Raw genomic sequence first — 20,332 nt, 5'->3', positions numbered from 1 at the left:
TATTATTAATTAATTACGAATTTTCATTATTTCAACCAAAAAACCTTTAATTAATTAACAACATTAACTAGGATATCAAGTGCCAAATACAATGCTATATTGAACCAAAAAATAACGTAAGCACTAAATTTAAAAAATGTCAAACTCAGTCAAACTCAGATAATAAATGATATAATAAGCTTTTATTAAAAATTATAACAAAATTAAATCTAATTCCACCGATTTTTTCTCAGTTCAACCATTTTCCAATTTTATGATATTAGTTGAATTGATTACTACACCAATATTCAGTTCAACTGATTCTATTGGTAGATTCGATTCTGACCATGATTTTTTTCCAATAATTATATCTAAAATATTATATAAATTTTAACTCATTCATAACTTTGTACTTTACAAATATTTCAGAAATGATTTTAAATTAATAAATATTCAAAATAGTCGAGTTTATCAGTCATACAAATTAGTCAAAGTTAAATCTGGAGAGAAACAAGAGAAAACATTATATACAAATTCTAATTGAAGGGGGGAGGGGTCATCATCTCTATCATGTCCTATTATGCTACCAGCACAATTTCACCTTGAGAACCTGCAAAAACCAATTGAAAAGATGCAAAATTCATAAGAATAGAAACATAATGCCTAAAAAGAAACAAAAGTATGTGCTGAAAGTGCTAAATCCGTGTATGTGTTCATCATGAAGTTTATTTGACCTTCAAATGTGAGTGTTGAGTACAAGAATGTGTTCAACAAGAACTTTATTAGATCTGTAAATTGGGGGTAAAAATATAATGAAAGCCCTTGTATTAGGTGTTTAAGTTTATTTTGTCTTCTCTATTAAAAAATTGTGAATTTAATCCTTGCAAGCTAGATTAAAGAGCAAACAAATTTTTCTGTTAAAAATTCTATCCCTTTCTATTGTTAAAAAGTGGTCTTTGTACGTCAATATAAGATACGTATAGCACGGTCATGTATAACTGTCTAATTATTCTGTCAGCTACACTAATTTTTAACAGTAAAAATTAATGAAAATTTTAACAGAAAAGATAAGTTTGCTATTTGATCTAACGGACAAGTGAATAAAAAGGGCTCTCCATGGTACTTTTACCATTAATTGGATGAATTGAGTTGGTTTTGGATCAAATAAATATAAATTATTTAAACTGTTTTGGTCATTTTGGTTTTGGACACTTACAGATAATTTTGGGTTCAACACAGTCAGTTTAATGCTCGAGCTTTTGGGGCGGTATCATTTCGAGTTTAAGTCAGTTTCAAGTTCAGGTTGGGAGGATTCAAGTTAGTGACAAATTATGATCAAATTGGGTTGAATCGAGCTCAGGTTTCAGTTGACTGGGCAAGGTTTTTAGGTTCCAGTCAAAATTGATAGGTCTAGACTTATTTTTTCTAGTACATTTTCTATGAATCCTAAGGGTGTTTGAAGAGTGATATGCTCGTATGTATGTCCATATATGGATCGGGCATGGTATCAAACACGAGAACTTGAAAAAAAATGAAGAGTCGCAGAAACATTACATGTTTCAAAAATCTCTTTGGCCAACTGTAGTAGTGAATCTGCATCTTCAGCCATTTTCGAGACTCGTTCTGCCTCTTTAACTGCTTCAGCTGCAACAAATGACTTATTTTCTGCTTCAGCAATAAGATAGGCAGCAGTCATTGAAGCTTCTTCAACTGCATCGCAAGTTGTATGACCAGCATTTTGCGACTGCTTAAGCTTCGTGCCTTTTTGTTTTGGGCTTGTCGTCTTCATCCCGAATGTCTCATCTTTTCGTATCTTGTACCGATTTTGCACCTGCATTATTACAAAGATAAAGCAAAACAAATTCCATATATAGGGTTTAAGCTAACAAAACAAACTGTGAACACAATTTTATTCTCAGAAAAATATATATCTTATTGGTATTTACACAACTTAGATATGTTTCTTCTTGATTCAAAGAATGCCTACAATGATTGTATTAACTTTTGACTAAAGTTGCTTTTACTCATTGTAAAGAAAATACCTAATTATGGTTTTAGCTCCTTTACCATGCTAAACTTTGGGATTTGGTCATTATACCTTAATTTAGCATAATTTGGTTCCTATACTTTTATAATGTTATTAGTAGGTTCAAATTGATTACATTTTTTAACTGCTGCTACTAAAGTGATGATATGGATTTTTTTAACTACTATTCGGGCACACAGTTAAGGTCATGTGAAAATCCAGTCAGCCAGATTCAACCGATAATAAATTTACATGTCTTCCTCAAATTTCTACATAGTAGAGGGAATAAAACCATAATCAGACCTAATGTTTCCTTCTTTAAGCACAAGTATTGTCAATCTTATTTTAGTTCAACTTCCATGACCAATGATTCTGAAGTTCCTTGAAGTGGGGAAAAATTTTGAACAATAAGCATACCATAAGTGTTATAGACATCCCTAAGTTCCTTTATGTTGATCCCGAGAATGATATGTCGAATAACGGGTTAGGAGTGATTGGATCATCTAAATGACTGGGTTAATTCTAAAACATAAAAGTTTGCTATTATAAGGCAACAAAGAGATTCAAGGAAAGCTCTAAGCGGTTCTACTCGATTGAATGAATCTATCAGAAGCAGTTCTACTAATAAAAATCACATTGACAGTGAATAAGTACATTTATGTATTTAGAAAAAAGTTATATCAGCAATTCAAGTCTAGTTATATTTTCCTTCCATTCCAATGAATAAAAAAAAACATATTAAAGGTCATTCAGTCTCTTGCCCAGAACTCATATAAATAGTTTACTTTTGATCTTACTATAGAAGTGCCATGACCATGGAACACCAAAGAAACCCAAAGTCAGCTCCACAATATGTGACCCTTTAAGTAGGAATAATACTAGTAAATGGCAATTGATAAAAAGAAGGATAAAACCATTTATGATTTACCTTTTCTAGTTTTTCTATAGCAACCAGCCTTTTCAACCTTGAACATAACTGCTTCTTAAAACTTTGAGGTACCTCTTGCCTTTGCTGCGTAATATATTAAGGAAATATCATACTCATGAGATACTAGAAATTGTCAAGCATAAGTGACTTTGACTGCCATGTCTAAGTTTTCAAGGTTCACATGCATTTGGTATATTAAGGAAATAACGTACTCATGATTTTGATAATGTAAGCTCATAACTAATGATAAACTAGGCTATGATGTTGAGATAGATGGACATAAAAATCATATAGCATTAGCAAATTTGAATAGCACATCTAACAATTCAAAGTTAACCATCGATTATATTTCCATGCGTCTTAATGAGAATTTATATGAGGCAAGGAACTTAATGGTGGTTGTAGTTAGCCAGAGAAAATTCTGGGTTCAGACATTGATCACACACAACTTTAAACCAATAACGAGATGTATAGTTTCTCAAGTTCAATCTTATCATCAATAACAAGATGTATAGTTTCTCAAAGTTCAATCTTATCATCAATAATAAGATGTATGGTTCATTCAAAATTAAGTTCAACCATGATGATGATTAGAAACAATATCTAGAAACTGATCTGGACATATACAAAATGTAGGAGCACAAATCAAGTCTTCCCTTTTCACATATATGCTTTTGGCATGAATAAAATGGTAAGGCACATTGCACTCCCAAAGAGAGAACGCAAGTTTGAAACTTGGAGATGGCATTGTTAAGAGGGGCAACCACGAACCCCAAACATGGACTGTAAAACAGACATGAAGGATACAAAAAAAAAAATGAAATGGTGACAAAAAAGAAATTAAATCCTACCTCAATGTAGCCGACAATCGCTCTGTTATCTGATCCGTTTGGCTCTTTCAACGCTGATATGGCTTCAATAATCATTTCATTGTACCGGCTACACTCATGTAATTATGTCAAACATCACAATACAACAAAACGCTCATCACAAAGAGAGCAACAGAGTACTAAACCATCAAAACATCTTTAAAATAAACAGCAGGCTAGACCCCTTTATGTTGTATTAGACGAAAAAGAAACCTTTTCTTCTTGATAAATTAAACTAAATGAGTTATATTCCATAAAATTCACTACCACAATCAAGAAAAACCCTCAAATTAACTCTCATTTCTTAGTTCTGCTAAACCCTATGCATCAATTAACCATAAAGCATTGTGATTTGTTCCCAAATATTGTGAACATTATTACTTTTTCTGTTTAAAAATTCTAGTCCAATCGTTGCCGCAATTAGTATCATTTGTCAATTGCTTACTGGACTCATAATTATTTATTGCATGAGTACATTGATTACAAATTTTATCGAAAAATAATAACAGTATCACTAAATAGACTGAGATTTTTAACTCGAAATTAACTTTTCTAAGTGCAGAGATTAAATCTAAAACTTCATTAAAGTACAGAACCGTCAACATATTAGAACAAACTGACCAAATAGATTCATTTTAGGGGTTTAAAAATAAATAAAAGAGAGAGAGAAGTTACATACTTTGGAGCAAAGCTTTTCGAAGAATCATCAACAAGTGGTTTAGGCAATGCAGTTTGCTTAACAACAACAGCGCCCTGCGAACCGTCGGAGCTCGGCTTGGGCTTCGACGCCCTTGATTTTTCCCGTGAACCATGGCCGCCGGGACCACCACTCAAGTTCCGCCACTTGTCCTATTTTTTTTCAAAATCGACGAAAAATAAATAAAAATTAAAAAAATAAATAAAAATACTAGAGAGGGAAAAGGAACCTTGAGATCAATGTTGGAGCGAGCAAAGAGGAAAGGGCTTAACTCAGGGTCTCTTTGAATTAATTTCCAATTCCCTTTGCCGTATTTAGCCACTCCCGCCCTTAATGCTTCTTCTTCCTCCGCCGTCCACTTCTGCTTTGGATTCCCCATCTCACTATCACATACGACGATGAGCTACACGATTTTTTTGCTTCCGGCAGCCGCCGCTACTGCTGCCAGTGAGCGCCACTCGGCAGCAAAGGATTTTTTTTTAATTATTTTTTTTGTTATTAGTTTTTCTTTTCCTTTCTATAACGACGGTGACGTTTCAGCTTTTGAAATAGTTTGAATGCTCTCGGGTCACGTGGCGGTTTACAAAAGACAAAAATTTGCCTCTCTTTTCTTGTTACTTATACGGCACCGTTTTATTTTTATGGCTTCTGAGTGGACTTTTGCCTTTTTTGCTGACTGGATTAGGTTGGGTTGGTTAAATTTTTTTTTTAATTTTTTAAATTTATTTTGATAAAATGAGCATTATTTTATAATTTATTTAATATTGTCTGGTAATTTTTTATGAATTTTTTCATTAATATTTTTAATCTCTTTTCTTGTTACTTATACGGCACCGTTTTGTTTTTATGGCTTCTGAGTGGACTTTTGCCTTTTTTGCTGACTGGATTAGGTTGGGTTGGTTAAATTTTTTTTTTAATTTTTTAAATTTATTTTGATAAAATGAGCATTATTTTATAATTTATTTAATATTGTCTGGTAATTTTTTATGAATTTTTTCATTAATATTTTTAAAATATAACAATTCTTGAACTTTTAAATTATTTTTACTATTTTAAATATAAAATATTTATTTTTATATCATAAAACATAAAATTAATAATATATAAATAAAAATTTAATTTAATTTGGTTTCAATTAATCATGATTTTTGAACTTACATTTTATAAACCATTCAAATAACTTGGTTCAGGTCAATTATTGATTTTTCGTTTTTTCTTATTCATCCCTACCCGTCCTTGGAGTTACTTGTCTAAGCCCAAAAACTAGCTTGAAATTTGAGACAATTTTGACAAAAATATTAGGCTTGAAAAATAACATGAACATAGAAATGACACTTTTAAAATATGGGTTAGGCTCAAGCCGGGTCCAACTAATGATTTAAGTATGTAATATTCATACTATAAATAAAATATTTGACTAAGTTGGTGTCATCCAACAACCAAGTCTTGATTTGGTTGTGAAATTATCAAGAGTCAGTTCCCTTTACAAATGAACAAATATTGAGCTGAGGGTATTAATGTATTTTTTAATTTTGATAAATCTAGAAAATACATACTTATAACGAGAATCATGATTTGAACTCAAATCATTATAATCTTCACTATCACAAATTTACTATTTCAACTAAAGCCATATTTGGTTTTTATATATATATTTTTAATTTGTTACATTATTTTTTACCCACATTGTAAGTGTATCATAATCTAATATCATATTAGGTTATTATATATATTATGTAATTTATAACACATAAAAAGTAAATCTGTAATACTATATAATACTATAATATAAATATTTTAAAAAAACTCTAAAAATTAATATTGGTGAACCTAAAATGGACTTGAGTTGATCATTTACAAATATGAGTGGATAAGGACAAAATTTAGGCAAGTTAAATTAGATCTGGCTTGTGAAACCACTAATTTTAGAACATTTTATAAAACTCTTAGACCCCCAAATTTGGAGTATCCTACTTTCACGCAATTCACAGGGTTCAACAAGCAATCGATATTTCACAATCGAAGGTGTAGTACTATTTGTAGTAGCAATGCTTATATATCGTATTAACAATTGAAATATGGTCGAAAGAAAAAATCTCTACTTAGAAATTTCATTGGACTTAGAAATGATACATTAGAAGAATCTTTTGGGTCTTCCAATATCAATAGATTGATTGTTCGCTCCTGTTTCTTCCAAAAGGAAAAAATGATCTCTGATAACTATTTCTAAATCCGAAAGAGAATACTTGGATTATTGATAGGTTTGGTTCATTGTTATTAATCTTGTTTGGATAGGTTTTTCGCTAAACTGCAAAGTCAATCACTTAAATTTTAAAGTTGGAAGACCAATCTAAAACATGGGGACTTATAGTTGAATTAACCCCAGAGCTTCATGTGACTTTTCTAGATAAAATATCTATTATGATGAAGGTAATTTTGATATTATCTACATGCTGGTAAGGATTTGAGATTAATATTTTATACGGCTGCGTTTTAGGTTTTTTTTTTTCTTTGCAAAGAGTTGTCCACTTGAATACGTGATGACAGCTAAACATTTGAGCAAAATTCAAACACAAACAAATATACAAAAAAAAAATTTAAAGAAAGGTGATTACCCATTTTAATCATTCTCAATTTTAATATCAAGCAAATTGGTCCTTCTAAAAAAAATTAGAGTAATTTAATTGTTATCAATTTTGAAAGTAAGCAACTAAGGATAATTAATTACGAAGTTAATATTTTTCATGAATTGTACATAAAATGTTTTTCATGAATTGTACATAAAATTTATCGATATAATAATAAATTTAACTTTTAAATTTTACACATTATATCAATTTAGTCCAAATTTAACTCACGAGATTTGCATATTCTGTCAATTTAGTATTTATTTAACAAGTGTAACTTGTAATATTTATACATTCTATTAAATAAACTTCTACGTGGATTGGATCGAGTTGGAGAAAAATTTTAGGCTTAAGCTCGGCCCGACCTGAAAAATTGTCTAAAATTTTGTTGAAGCCCAACCCAGATTAAAAATGCTAGACTCGAGTTCAACCCGGCTCATTCATATGAATTTTTTTAGATTATTTTTTATATAAAAATATTTTTTAAGAATATAATATATCAAATACACTAAAAACATTAAAATAAATATTTCCCAATAAATTGAAGATACATTAAAAGTAAATAATATTAAGATAGTTGCAACTTAGCAAGTACTTACTTCTAAAATAGTAACAAAATTAACAATAAAACAAGAGTTATACAATATCCAAACATTAATAACAAAATAGTAGAAATATAATAGCGAAATAACAATAAAACAACACCAAAACTGCAATAACACATCAGCGAAACAACCAGGTCGGGTCTGGCCTAGGCATAAAATCCTACACGAGTCCCTACTCTTTTAGAAAATGGACATTATTTTTTTGTCCAAGCTAATTTTTTTGAGCTTATATTTTTACCCAAATCCTCCTATTTTTTGGGCGAGCCTTCGGGCTTGAGCGGGTGGCCCAACCCATGAGCGGGTCTACTATTAAGTTAGGATCAAATTGACATAAAGTATAAATTTTAAAGACTAAATATGTTATTATACCAATCAAAATTGTATACAATTGACAAAAATGTTAATTTTGTGATTTTCCTTACTTTTTGAAATTGACAAGAATGAATTGATTCAATTTAGAGGGACAAATTTGTTTAATACCGAAATTGAGAGGGATCGGAAATGCCTTTTAACCAAAAAGGAAACAAAACAAAAGTTCTTCCGTTTATACAAGAAGAAGAATCATTTCCTTTTGTTCTCAATATCTGCACTTCGTTTCATTCAAGGAAAACAACAATGGCGACGTGAAGAAGAGAGAGAGTTTTTCTTAAAATTATTTTTATTTGTCAATTTCAGTGGTGATGATGATAACGACGTCTGTCGGAGCTCGGAACTTCGAGGCCGTGGCGGTTTCTAAGTCCGCCACTTGGAGGTCTCATAGGAGAAAAGATCCGGTGAGTACGAAAATGGCGGTTTCGAATAATCAACGGTTGATATCGTTGGACGTGAGCGGTAGCGGAGCGGTGAGGGAGAGTTACGTGGCGGTTAAGGAAGGTTTCGCCGATGAAGAAGATTACGTAAAAGCCGGCGGATCTCAACTTCTCTTCGTTCAAATGCAACAGCATAAGGAAATGGATGAGCAATCGAAGTTAGCGGACAAGGTTTTCATTACTTTTTCCCTACTCATTTTTTTTTGTTCGATTAATCAACTTATATTTATTTAAAATTAATATTAATATTTAGTAACACTTTGGTTCAAATAGAAAAAGTGAGTAAATATTATATAAGAAGACAAAAAATACTCACAAATTAATATTAATTACTTTGTTAAAATAAGACCTAATGATATATATTAAAAGCATTATAATTGATAAAAATATTGATTATATATTAAAAATAATATATAATTCAATTAAATTAATTGATTATAAATTTTAATAATTGATAAAATAATCCTAATCAATGATTTAATAAAAAGTCGAATTAACCGAAATAGACTTACGCGAATGAAACAACTAAATTTTAATCCTAAAATTTGCGGCACTTTTTTGGATTGCGTTTGTAAGCGGGACATTAAGGTCATGAAATAAGAATGGAAATTAGTTATAAAATTTATCACATTGAAAATATGAAATTATAGTGGACAGATATTTTTTCATCTAAACGTAAAAAAGATAAATTATCAAAATATTTTTATTTACATTAATTATTTAAATTATATTTAAAAATTTTAAAAATATATTTTATGTATTATTATATTAAATTGCTCAAATATTATTTATTATTATATTTAAAATTTCAAAATATGTCATGTATCAAACTATTTAAAATTATATGTTATGTATAATTATATTAAATTATTTTTAAAAATTTTAACATTATATTTAAAATGGACATTATAACTTTTCATTATAATTTTTAATAGTAATGTGGAACACTTGAAATGAATAACCCATATTTGTACTTTACAGGAACAATTTTTCCAAACTGAATTTTTAAAAAGCATTTCAAAACCAAAATAGCAACGTTAAGTAAATTTTTTGAGTTCATGTCTTATTATTATTTAAAAAATAAACTTGTGACCCGACTTGACACATCACATTATGATATATAATTTAGTTATTTATATTAAAATATCAATAAATTTAATCAACTCTTATTACATATATTTATTTTATACAGACCTTAACAGATTTAATGGAAAAAAAATAAATTATGGAAATAATTAAATCAATTAAATGAGTTTTAACCAACTTATTATCTATCCTAGAATTTAGGGATCTTTTCTTTTTTATTATATTTCTAAGGGGGAATTAAGGTCATGAAATAGGAATGAAAATTAGTTATGAGAATTATGACACGTTACTCCTAGCTTTCTTTTTGCCTTTGCGGGAATTTGACTAAGTTTTAGTTTCATGTCTAACTATTACGGGCTAGAAATGAATGGTTAATTTTTCTTATTTGTTTTTATTTTGAATTGTTTTGATATTTAATCTTTAAATTTTAATTAAATTATTTTCTTGAGAAAAAAATGATCCAACTGTTAATTTTTTAGTGGTTGTTATGTGGCATCTTATATGACAATTCATATATACCTTAGTGTTAACATGTTATTTTAGACATAAATGATAAATTTAGTCTTCAATATTTATATATTTTTTAAAATTTAGCTTGTATTATTTTTTAGCTAAATTTGACCATTAACCTTAAAAAAAGAGTCAAATAACTTTTTTTAATAAAAATGCTAACTAAAACATTAAATTTTTAACGATATTGGCATAACAGTTCATGTATACTTCATGTTGATGTGACACTATTATCTTATATGTCACATCAATATATAATTTATAATAATATTCAAAGTTCAAAAAATATATAAAAAGTTCATAATTTTTTTTTTAAAATTAGTATATATGAATTACACGTAGGTTTCCATACATGCTACAATGTTAAAAATTTTAACGTTTTAGTAAGCATTCCTGTTAAAAAACAACAATTCGACTCTTTTTGAAAGATTGATGGTCAAATTCGATTCTTTTTAAAAGGTTGAGGATCAAATTTAGTTAAAAAAAGATTAAGAGCTAAATTGATAAAAAAAATAAAAATAAACATTGAAAGCTAAATTTATTATTTTTATTTAAATTTTTTTTGTAAAGTATATACAGACTACCATGCCATATAAGTTATAATATCACACTATTAAAATTTTAACATTTCAATAAAATTTTTTACCTCGAAAAAAGTCAAAGTGATAAAAAAAAAATAGAATCAAAGAGATAAAATAAATAAATATTAAAGATTAAATTTATCATTATACTTTTTTTTTATCTTTTCAAACTAAAATATAAATCTTATATTATTCCACAGTTACCACCAATATCAATCGAAGACAATATACTAGACCTAGTGGTCATTGGCAGTGGACCAGCTGGTCTTGCCCTTGCTGCAGAGTCTGCTAAGTTGGGTTTAAATGTTGGACTAATAAGCCCTGATCTTCCTTTCACCAATAATTATGGATTGTGGGAGGATGAGATTAAAGGTATTATATCTTGCTCTTTTCATAAATTTATAATCTTTCTACATTTGTTGATTCATGGTAAAAGTATTGTAAGATCCCTATTAAGAGTTGGGTTATATTTTATCTTTTCTATTAAAAAATAAATAAATTAATCTTTATACATTAGTTCAAAGAACAAATTAATCTTTTTATTAAAAATTTCATAAATTTCTTCTATTAAACACTAATTCTTGTAACTAGATATGAGGTACATGTAGTACACTACATGTTGTTATCTAGTCATTTCATCAGTCATGTCAACTTTTAAAAGTACAAATAGATGAATTTTTTAACAAATAAAATCAATTTACTGTTTGATCTAACGTATACAGGCAAAATGTAATTTAACTCCTAATATAGCAATTTTTATGATACTTTTAACTTTGTTCCATCACAATCTCATTAACTTGTAAGTTTATCTAATGTCTTCTACAGATCTTGGACTCGAAAAGTGTATGGAGCATGTTTGGCCGAATACAATAGTATACCTCGATGATGATAAGCCCATCACCATTGGTCGTGCTTATGGACGTGTCGATCGACGTTTGCTCCATGAGGAGTTGTTGAAGAGGTAGTCATATAGGTCCTTTGCCAATAATGTTTTTACATCAACATTTATTTTGATTTGAATTTCAATAGGTGTGTCGAATCAGGCGTAATGTATCTTAGCTCAAAGGTTGAATCAATTGTCGAAGCTATCGATGGTCATAATCTCGTAGCCTGCGAATACGAGCATGTTGTTCCTTGCAGGTAGGATGATTTCTTTTTCCCCTACTGCCATCGGTGTATAAGTACACCATAGCTCCTTTCAAGCTCCTAATATGTTATTATAGGCTTGTTGTTGTTGCTTCAGGAGCAGCTTCTGGTAAATTATTGCAATATGAGGTGGGAGGTCCAAGGGTCGCCATGCAATCCGCGTACGGAATCGAGGTCGAGGTACAAATACATGAAATGCCAAAGCGCTACTTTCAAGTTTTTATGCTCCAAAAAAGTTGCCCCTTTATGAGGACCATGTTTGACAGGTGGAGAACAATCCTTATGATCCTAGCATGATGGTATTCATGGATTATAGAGACTATGCTAAAGAACAAGTTCCATGTTTACAAGATCAGTATCCTTCATTCCTTTATGGCATGCCCATGTCATCAACAAGAGTTTTCTTTGAGGTTTAAGCCATGCCAATCTTCATCTTGTATATGTCATGATCACATGTAAAATGATTCCATAAACTTGCCTTGCAGGAAACTTGTTTGGCTTTAAAAGAGGCCGTGCCTATGGATTTCTTGAAGAAGAAGCTAATGTCAAGGTTACGGGCCATGAGAATTCGGATTGTAAAAGTTTACGAAGAGGTAATTTGCATAACCAAATTGCCCCTTATAAATATGTTTGATTATGCCAAATTATGTTAGGAAGTTACCAAAACCATTTATCTCATCCAGGAGTGGTCTTATGTTCCCCTTGGCGGTTCCTTGCCGAACATGAAACAGAAGAACCTTGCATTCGGTGCTGCCGCAAGCATGGTGCATCCTGCTACTGGTTATTCAATTGCCAGATCATTATCTGAGGCTCCGAATTACGCTTCCGTGATTGAGAAAATCCTCAAGAGAGATTATTCGAAAGGCTTTCTTACTTTTAAAAGAAATAATTGGAATATGTCAATTGAAGGTATGCAAGCAAAAGTTGGTACTCATGCATGCAAGGTATGCATGCATTATTTCTGGTTGTATGATGTGTTATATATCTCTTACTCGGCTCGTATCTTTCATATAGAAAATATCAAACATACTCATGTCGAATACATAACGTAGCCCAACACTTAATTTCGGTTTTAATTTCATTCAGCTTGGAATACTCTTTGGCCACAAGAAAGGAAACGGCAAAGGTCATTCTTTCTCTTAGGGTTAGCACTCCTATTGCAGCTGGATACCGAAGGCAGTCGAACATTCTTCCGCATATTCTTCCGTTTGCCAAGTTGGTAAGAGTTAAACTTGATATTCGCCATTTGTTATTGTGTTTACCAATGGCATTCAACAAGTTTGAAGTTGTGAGTTTTCTTCTTTATACTTTCGTGATATCATGTTGCAGGATGTGGCAAGGGTTTCTCGGTTCGACTCTTTCTTCGATCGATCTCGTCGTATTTGCCTTTTCTATGTTCGTTACAGCACCAATGGATATGAAAATGTTGCTTATTAGGCACTTGCTCAAGGATCCAACTGCAACAACTATGATAAGTACATATCTCACAATTTAGATGGTATCTTTTTATTTTGTTTTGTTTTATTGCTAGGCATTTGTATATTCAAATATTAATTTGCTAATATATATTCTTTCGAAAATTTCTTCATTTAATATTTTCTTCAACTTAATATGGTTCATTCCAATCGGTTAAATCGAACAAAAAAAAGAGGAATGGAATTGATAAAAACCGAAACAAATTAAACTTAAATCACCATATGTATTATGTTAATCTAAAAAAGTAATTGATAATATGATTACTAATAAAAATAACAAGAAAAATACATCATATACAATTTTATCATTTGTTCGTCCCAAAAATGAATATGCATCGTTGAAATTATCAAGATTTTCTTTTTCCATGTACTCTACGAAATATGAATCATTTTAAATCCACCTATTTTTGAAGTTATGAAACCAACCTTTTTTTTTTATGTTATACTAAGGTGATGTTGTTAATATGAAAAATATTTTTTTAGAACAACTAATGTCTTTTGAAACCACATTTTAAAGCCTTGAATATCTCAAAATAAAGAGTTCGCGAGCTATCTATAGTGTTTATGTTAGGTACAATTTTCTCTAATGGTATCATATTCTACGATATATTGTAAGAAAATCTTTGTTAGTTGCATAATTAGCATCAACCTTATATAATATTTGGGTTCACAGTCAAATAATTTGTAGATATAATTATAACAACTTATATAAACTTAATTGGGAGAATGACATATGCTAGGTTATATCCCTTCTTATAATACATAAATTAAGTAAAAATAATAATATATAATTTTCATAAAAAAATATAAATTGTTCAGAACTTTTATAATACTTTTTATAAATAATATAATTTTTTGTCATAATTTTAAAAAAGTTATTTTTTACAAATAAATTATGATAAAAAACTATAACATTTTTTATAAACATTATATTATTTTTATAATATATAGTATGAATACATAAATAAGTTATGTCCATACTTTTTTACCATAATTTTTGGGCTTAGTGTCACGACACTAGCAAGGGTGTGCCACGACATTAAGAGCCTTCCATGACCCTTTTGTGCCAACTACCATGGGTGTCGTGACATTGAAGTCTGACGATTGAAAAAACTATAAGGGTAATTTTGTATCCAAACAAGTTCTAAGTCGTCATATTTTTAAAAGGCATTTTTATCAATATTAAGGTTAGAAAATTCAGAAAGCATTTAAAGCATTTTTATGACACAAAAATTCAGACATCCATTATCTATCATCATCCTTTTATTCCTTCAATCATTTTAGATTCCTAGGTTTTCTTTTTCTAGCTTAGTCTTTATTTTGCAGCACTTTTCTCTTTTAGTTAAAAAATATATAAGGACCTATTATGTAATTTTGAGTTTTTCTTCCAAGTATTAAATAGATTTAAATGTTTTAGTTACCAAAAGTTGCAAAGTATTAAACTGTTCTGTAGTTTTGTGGAATATTCTTACTCGTCATCATTTCCATCAAGGATCTCTTCAAGATTTATTAAGCATTTCTTATCCCTTACCTATTTTGTGATTATTTGATGATTCATTTTAGCATGAAATTGGTTGGGATTTGTGTTTTGATGATAGGTAAGAGCTAAACTTCATAGTAGTTGGATTGCTTGAAATGTTGCATGATTAATTTTAGGGTTAGAGTCTAAATCGTAAAAATTAGATTAAATTGAATAAACTTCAAAACCTAGAATTGACGAATTTAGGTAACATTTAGAAGGTGAGATCGAGAGGAGATCCTACTGTAAACAAATTTGATTTTCTCGATTTAGTCTAGTGAGGCCGAGGGATAAATTGGACTAAATTGTTTAATTGCATAAAATGGTGATTGAGAGGTAAAATTAGACCAATTAGGAGTTTAAACAATTTAGATCACTAGTTGAGGAGTTAATTAGCAAAATGAATATCAATCAACCACTTTATTTTATCATATTAATACTTTTGTAATTTTTGTTTTTATGCAATTTGGTTCTCTTAGGTATAATTTAACATAATCAACTTCATTTTGTGGATTGTCATAATATATCTTTTAATAATTTAAAAAAAATAATGAATTATTAATGGGCATATACGTACCAAGTGGATGCCACCTCTCTAAAGTTAAGAGACTTAAACAATGTAAGTTTAAAATTTAAAAAAATTAAATAAAGAACTAAAATAATTTTTTATAAAATTTAAGGCTGAAATAAAAAAATTTGCCATTTGAGAACAACAGACATGGCCATGACAGTACAGTTGTTAAGTTGTGAATAGTAGATGATAGAAAAAGATCCTTTTGTTAGAGTATACTTTTTTTCAATATTCAGCCAAGTAGGCCACCAACGCAACCTCCTCTCTGCTTTTGTTTCCAGTCTGGCGGAGGCGTAAAAACCTCTGCTCTTCAAAACCATTAAAATCAAAATCCCAACTTACATCACATTTCATCCAAATCTGAAATGCCCAAATCAAATTCATCCAATTCCTCCTCAGGTATCTTTCTCTTTTTCCTTTTCTTCAATCCCTTTCTGTATGTTCTTTTTTTTTTTGAGAAATCCCAGTACAGATATGGAGATATTATCTTGAATTCGTAATATTTATTGTTTGTCTGTAATTTATGATGGGGTCCTTTAGTTTTATCTCCTGTCTTTTGGTTTTGTTTTGCATGTTCTTTCACCTTTCAATGCTGAATGTATGAGATTAGGTTAGTGATTCTTTTGAGTGATCGTTAAAAGTATTTTCAATTTGAATTCCTAAGAACCGGAAATTATATATTAGATTCGTAATAGTTTTTTTGTGGTTAAATTCTGATTTTAGTCCATGTACATTACTAAAGTTGTGGATTTAATTCTTGTATTTTAATTTGGTCTTTTTTAGTCCCTATGCTTTTCCAATTTTAAAGTTTTAGTCTGCCAAAAGATAATTGTTAAATTCATTAACTCATGTTATTTTGAAAATTTGATCCGTCAAAAATTATTATTGTTAAATTCATTAACAACTACCATTTGCGAAAAGATTAAAATTTCAAAATTTGAAAAATATACTGACTTAGAATATCTAATTGAAGAATATGGATCAAATCTACTACTGCACGCATAACAGAGGAACTCATAGCAGAATTTAATCTTTTGGATGTAATTTTTTACTTTGTTCATTCTGCAATTTATGGGTCAATCTTTGTTTGGTTTAGTTATGGTTTTAGTCTTTCTACTGCTTAATTTGATCACTTTACTTTTACAATAGTATTAGTAGTTCCGAATTGATAACACTGTTAATCATTTTCGTACCCAGTCGCATAGTTAAGGGCACGCGAAAATCTAGCCAACCATGTTTAACGAGTAATGATTTTATGTCTGTTGAATGCTTAAAGCTGTTTTAAGAAAAAAAAAGTCACACTTCTAACAGCATTATCAATTTGGACTTGCTAGTAGAGGGACAAAATTATGCCAAACTAGAAGGATTAAATTCTAAATTTCAGCATAGTAAAGAAGTTAGACCTTTCAATGGTTGAACCTGTGAGAGATTAGATTAGTGGTTCTTTGAATGATCAAATAAATGTTCTTTTGGTGCTAATGCTATGTAATGCTAGCAGATGAGGATGTAAAAGCACCTAATATATTTGAAAGAGCAAAGGAAGAGATTGAGGCTGTGATTCATGTTGGGAAAATACATCCTTTTGGTAAGGAAACTCATGGGAAGCGAGATGATATTAATGAAAACACCCCATTGGATGATGTGAAAGCACCTAATGTGTTTGAAAGAGTAAAGGAGGAGTTTGAGGCCCTTGTTGAAACAGTCCATCACAAAAAAGAGTCTCAAACTCATGTTGATGAAAGGTTGGGATCCAATTTTTATCATTGGAAATTGAATATGAGAATCTATTAATGGCTTAGGGCTAGTTTACTATTGAAGTTGAAGTTGAAAATTACTTTTGAAAAGTGCTATGAAAAAGAACTTTTGAAAAGTTTGATAGTGTTTACCATTGTTGTCAAAAAGTACTTTTGAGAAGATAAAATGTTAATTTTAAATATGATGTTGTAAAGTGAAAGATTTAATGGGGATAAAAAGGTAACTTCATCAAAAGACTTTTTCAAAAGTCAAAAGCTAAAAATTTTGATTTTTTAACTTGGGTTAGAGTTCTAGTTTAAAATCAAGATTTGGCTTGAAAAGTTGATTATTTACCAATTTTTTTGGTTTAAAATCAAGGCGTGGTTAACCAGTATTTTTCAACTTCAATGGTAAACAAAGTCTTGGAGTGGACTTTTATTTTTTCTATATGTTTAATTTCACTTCACACTGAATTTTCAGGGGCCATTCTGACAAGGAACAAGCAAAACATGACAAACCAGGTTCTTTTGCTAATTTCCTGGCTCATACTTATTACTGAATGGTCAAAAATTTCTCATTATCGAATATGCATTTTGAGTTTATAATGAATTGCTTCTGGAAGTTAATATCATTGCATAGGTGCATTGATGGTAAATTTTGACTCTAAAGTTAGTATGATAGCATAGCTGTATTGATGGCAAATTTTGACAGAAAATACTAACTATGTCAATTATTGAACTTGAATTTTTAAGTTAAAAAAAGGATTCAACTTTTAACCTTTTAAGCACAGGAACTAAAAGAAGTAAAAAAAAAAAGGAAGGAAAGTGAGACCCTTTTTCGTGTTTACATAAGTATTTTATTTAAGCAAGAGAAAGCAAAGGTGCTTTCCCTTGAAACACTTTACCTCAATTTTGGAAAATAAAAATATGAAATACCATTTCTATCTTGTCTATTTTTTACATAATTAGAAAATAAAAAATATGAAATCCCATTTTTATCTTGTCTATTTTTTACATAATTAGAAAATATCATTGTAATCAATCATTTCCTTTTCTTTCCCCTTTTTAACCAAAGTTTGTGAGAGTTCATTTACTTTCCTTTCCCTTACTCAGTTTATCCATCCTAACAAAATAAATATATATCATTTTCTTTCCTTTATAATCGATCAAACTTCATTCAAGCACAGAGATTGATGACATATTTTGACCTTTCTTATATACATTTTTGTAGTTTAAATTGTCATGAACTTATGATGATGAACATTGTGTTGTGCTTACTTTGTGTTACATGTTACTAGAAAATGGTGTCAAGGCCCCTAATTTGATTGAAAGAGCTAAGGAAGAGATAGGGGCCATCTTTCCCCATGACAAATCATCAAACTATCACCACAAAGAAACTCATGGGAAGAATAATGATATTGATGAAACCACCCCACTGAATGAAGTTAAAGCACCTAATGTGTTTGAAAGGGCTAAAGAAGAAATCGAAGCTATTGTGGGAACAATACATCCGAAGATAGGATCAAATGATTCTGGTTCCGAATTGAAGGAAGGAGGGTTCAGACATTGCCTTGGAATGGGATTGGAAAAAGTATGCCATCCCTGGGGCAGCAAGAGAGATTAATGGCGAGCTTTTGTATGGTTTGGATTCTTACCTATTTGTTTGCTGAAAAAATCCCATGAAAACATTAAGATATTGTTGTACTCTTTGTCGATGTTTGCTTCGAGATTTTGGTGAATCCAATGTCTTCTCCATTCCTTTTCTTGATTTGATTTGACGCGGAAGTGCTCGTGTCTTTGGAAGTTGCTTATGTTAGACTTTGCCGGTTGTCTGTTTTTTAATCACAATTTATTCCATTCATTGATCATATATGCTGGTCTTTCTTTAACCATAGATGTTTTCACAATTCTGTATTATATCCATGATTTCCTTATGGTTGATATTTATTGTTGAATGCTCAAATTTTAATGAAAATATTAAGTTAAATTGTACTTTGCCCCCTATGCGTTGCTCCTTTCCTAAAGTAATTTTTTGGTTTCACCACTACTTGCTCAAAAGGTTTTGAGGCGTTTTTACTATATAATGCTAAGACGTGCAAGGCACAGGCACAGGCACAAGCAGGGGCACGCCTTAGCACACGCCTCGACAACACTGATTTATGTTCCCTAACAAAATATGGTCCTGGCCTGTCTTGAAACTTATCTTGCATTTTTGCAGTTGTAGTGGCGAACTTTATATGCCCCATGGAAGCAAATGAAGGATATGGAACATCTTTGACTGCACATAAGCCAGCATATAATCTAGCAATTTGAAAGGGTGAGCAAAGAAACTCATTCGCTTTTTATTTTTTTCTACAATGCCTAGAACTAACCATAATTTCTTTCAACTAGAATTTCATTGGCTTTGAATGTACTTCATAGAACATGTAGTTACGAGCGAATAAAAGTTGGTTTTAATTGAATTTAACAGATAACCAATAACTAAACTTTCATTCAAGTCAATTCGATTATAATTGGTTATGATGATTAATTTAGTTTTATAATCGAACTAATTCATTTAATTGACTCTTAATATATAATATTTTTAATATTTATGATATATAATGTATAAAAGTTTGAGCAAGACCTAGTAGTTCTCTCCATTTTTCATTTTTTCAAATCGATTTTTTTAATCAAATTAGTTGATCGCTCGGTGGAAGCTTTGTTCATTAATCAAGGTTCATTGTTTTATTAAGAGTAAAGATCATGACACATTTTCAACATAACTTATAGGGCTCGACTTACTATCTTGTAAACTCTAAAAGCTCAACAAGGTAATATATGACTGATGGGATATATACGAATGCACCTATCAACAAAGTCACAAGACTCATCTCATAAACATCAAAATGAAATTACCTGTCCAAAAGTGTGTATATATATACTGGCAACAAAATTCTCAACACTCCTTCTATCTACACTTCATTTTTCTTCTTTTTTTTTTCTATTTTTTTCCTCCAACCAACAGACGAAGTTAGAAAATTATTTTAAAATAGTCAAAAATGAATTATAAATTATTAGAGGATGAAAGTGTAATTATACTATCATATAATTTCATAAAAAAATAAAATGAAAAATCTATCAGACCAAAGTCCTTCACAGCTAAGTTACCTCAATGTTACCACTATTTAA

At 30.0% G+C, this 20,332-nt stretch overlaps 2 protein-coding genes across 9 annotated transcripts; one reads left to right on the top strand and one right to left on the bottom strand.

The window, feature by feature from the left end:
- Positions 1 to 402: 402 nt before the first annotated feature.
- On the bottom strand, positions 403 to 5,086 carry LOC107932276 (telomere repeat-binding factor 4). The gene is made up of 6 exons (XM_016864245.2): positions 4,729 to 5,086; positions 4,482 to 4,651; positions 3,785 to 3,872; positions 2,934 to 3,017; positions 1,534 to 1,810; positions 403 to 589 (listed from the first exon to the last, which is right to left on the bottom strand). Exons 1-6 carry the CDS (start codon positions 4,876 to 4,878, stop codon positions 558 to 560), a joined length of 801 nt encoding a protein of 266 aa, XP_016719734.2. The 5' UTR covers positions 4,879 to 5,086; the 3' UTR covers positions 403 to 557.
- A 3,113-nt stretch (positions 5,087 to 8,199) lies between these two features.
- LOC107944259 (lycopene epsilon cyclase, chloroplastic) lies at positions 8,200 to 19,031 on the top strand. Of its 8 annotated transcripts, none has more exons than XM_041117106.1 (13): positions 8,218 to 8,711; positions 10,918 to 11,089; positions 11,543 to 11,678; positions 11,747 to 11,857; positions 11,941 to 12,037; positions 12,130 to 12,273; positions 12,349 to 12,456; positions 12,547 to 12,772; positions 12,950 to 13,082; positions 13,193 to 13,338; positions 16,927 to 17,170; positions 17,643 to 17,683; positions 18,460 to 19,031. In XM_041117106.1, the coding sequence occupies exons 1-13, from the start codon at positions 8,412 to 8,414 to the stop codon at positions 18,783 to 18,785; spliced, it is 2,184 nt and encodes a 727-aa protein (XP_040973040.1). In that variant the 5' UTR covers positions 8,218 to 8,411; the 3' UTR covers positions 18,786 to 19,031. The 8 variants fall into 8 exon arrangements, 7 of the variants coding, with proteins under 7 accessions (XP_040973041.1, XP_040973040.1, XP_040973039.1 ...); XM_041117105.1 differs by having other exon boundaries at positions 8,219 to 8,711; positions 11,941 to 12,043; XM_041117110.1 differs by lacking the exons at positions 8,218 to 8,711; positions 10,918 to 11,089 and having other exon boundaries at positions 11,761 to 11,857; positions 11,961 to 12,043.
- Positions 19,032 to 20,332: the final 1,301 nt, after the last annotated feature.

The sequence above is a fragment of the Gossypium hirsutum genome, chromosome A07 (genome assembly GCF_007990345.1).
Source record: "Gossypium hirsutum isolate 1008001.06 chromosome A07, Gossypium_hirsutum_v2.1, whole genome shotgun sequence".
Classification (NCBI taxonomy): Eukaryota; Viridiplantae; Streptophyta; class Magnoliopsida; order Malvales; family Malvaceae; genus Gossypium; species Gossypium hirsutum.
This window is presented reverse-complemented; position numbering and strand designations above follow the sequence as displayed.

Excerpts from the sequence above, each read along its gene's own strand:
- LOC107932276 (XM_016864245.2), bottom strand. The coding sequence starts at position 4,878 with ATGGGGAATCCAAAGCAGAAGTGGACGGCGGAGGAAGAAGAAGCATTA. Across the intron at positions 3,018-3,784 it reads CGATTGTCGGCTACATTGAG|CAAAGGCAAGAGGTACCTCA; the intron begins GTAGGATTTAAT and ends TATATTACGCAG. Across the intron at positions 590-1,533 it reads CAAAGAGATTTTTGAAACAT|GTTCTCAAGGTGAAATTGTG; the intron begins GTAATGTTTCTG and ends TGGTTTTTGCAG.
- LOC107944259 (XM_041117105.1), top strand. The coding sequence starts at position 8,412 with ATGATGATAACGACGTCTGTCGGAGCTCGGAACTTCGAGGCCGTGGCG. Across the intron at positions 13,339-16,926 it reads AACTGCAACAACTATGATAA|ATGAGGATGTAAAAGCACCT; the intron begins GTACATATCTCA and ends TAATGCTAGCAG. Across the intron at positions 17,171-17,642 it reads CAAACTCATGTTGATGAAAG|GGGCCATTCTGACAAGGAAC; the intron begins GTTGGGATCCAA and ends CTGAATTTTCAG.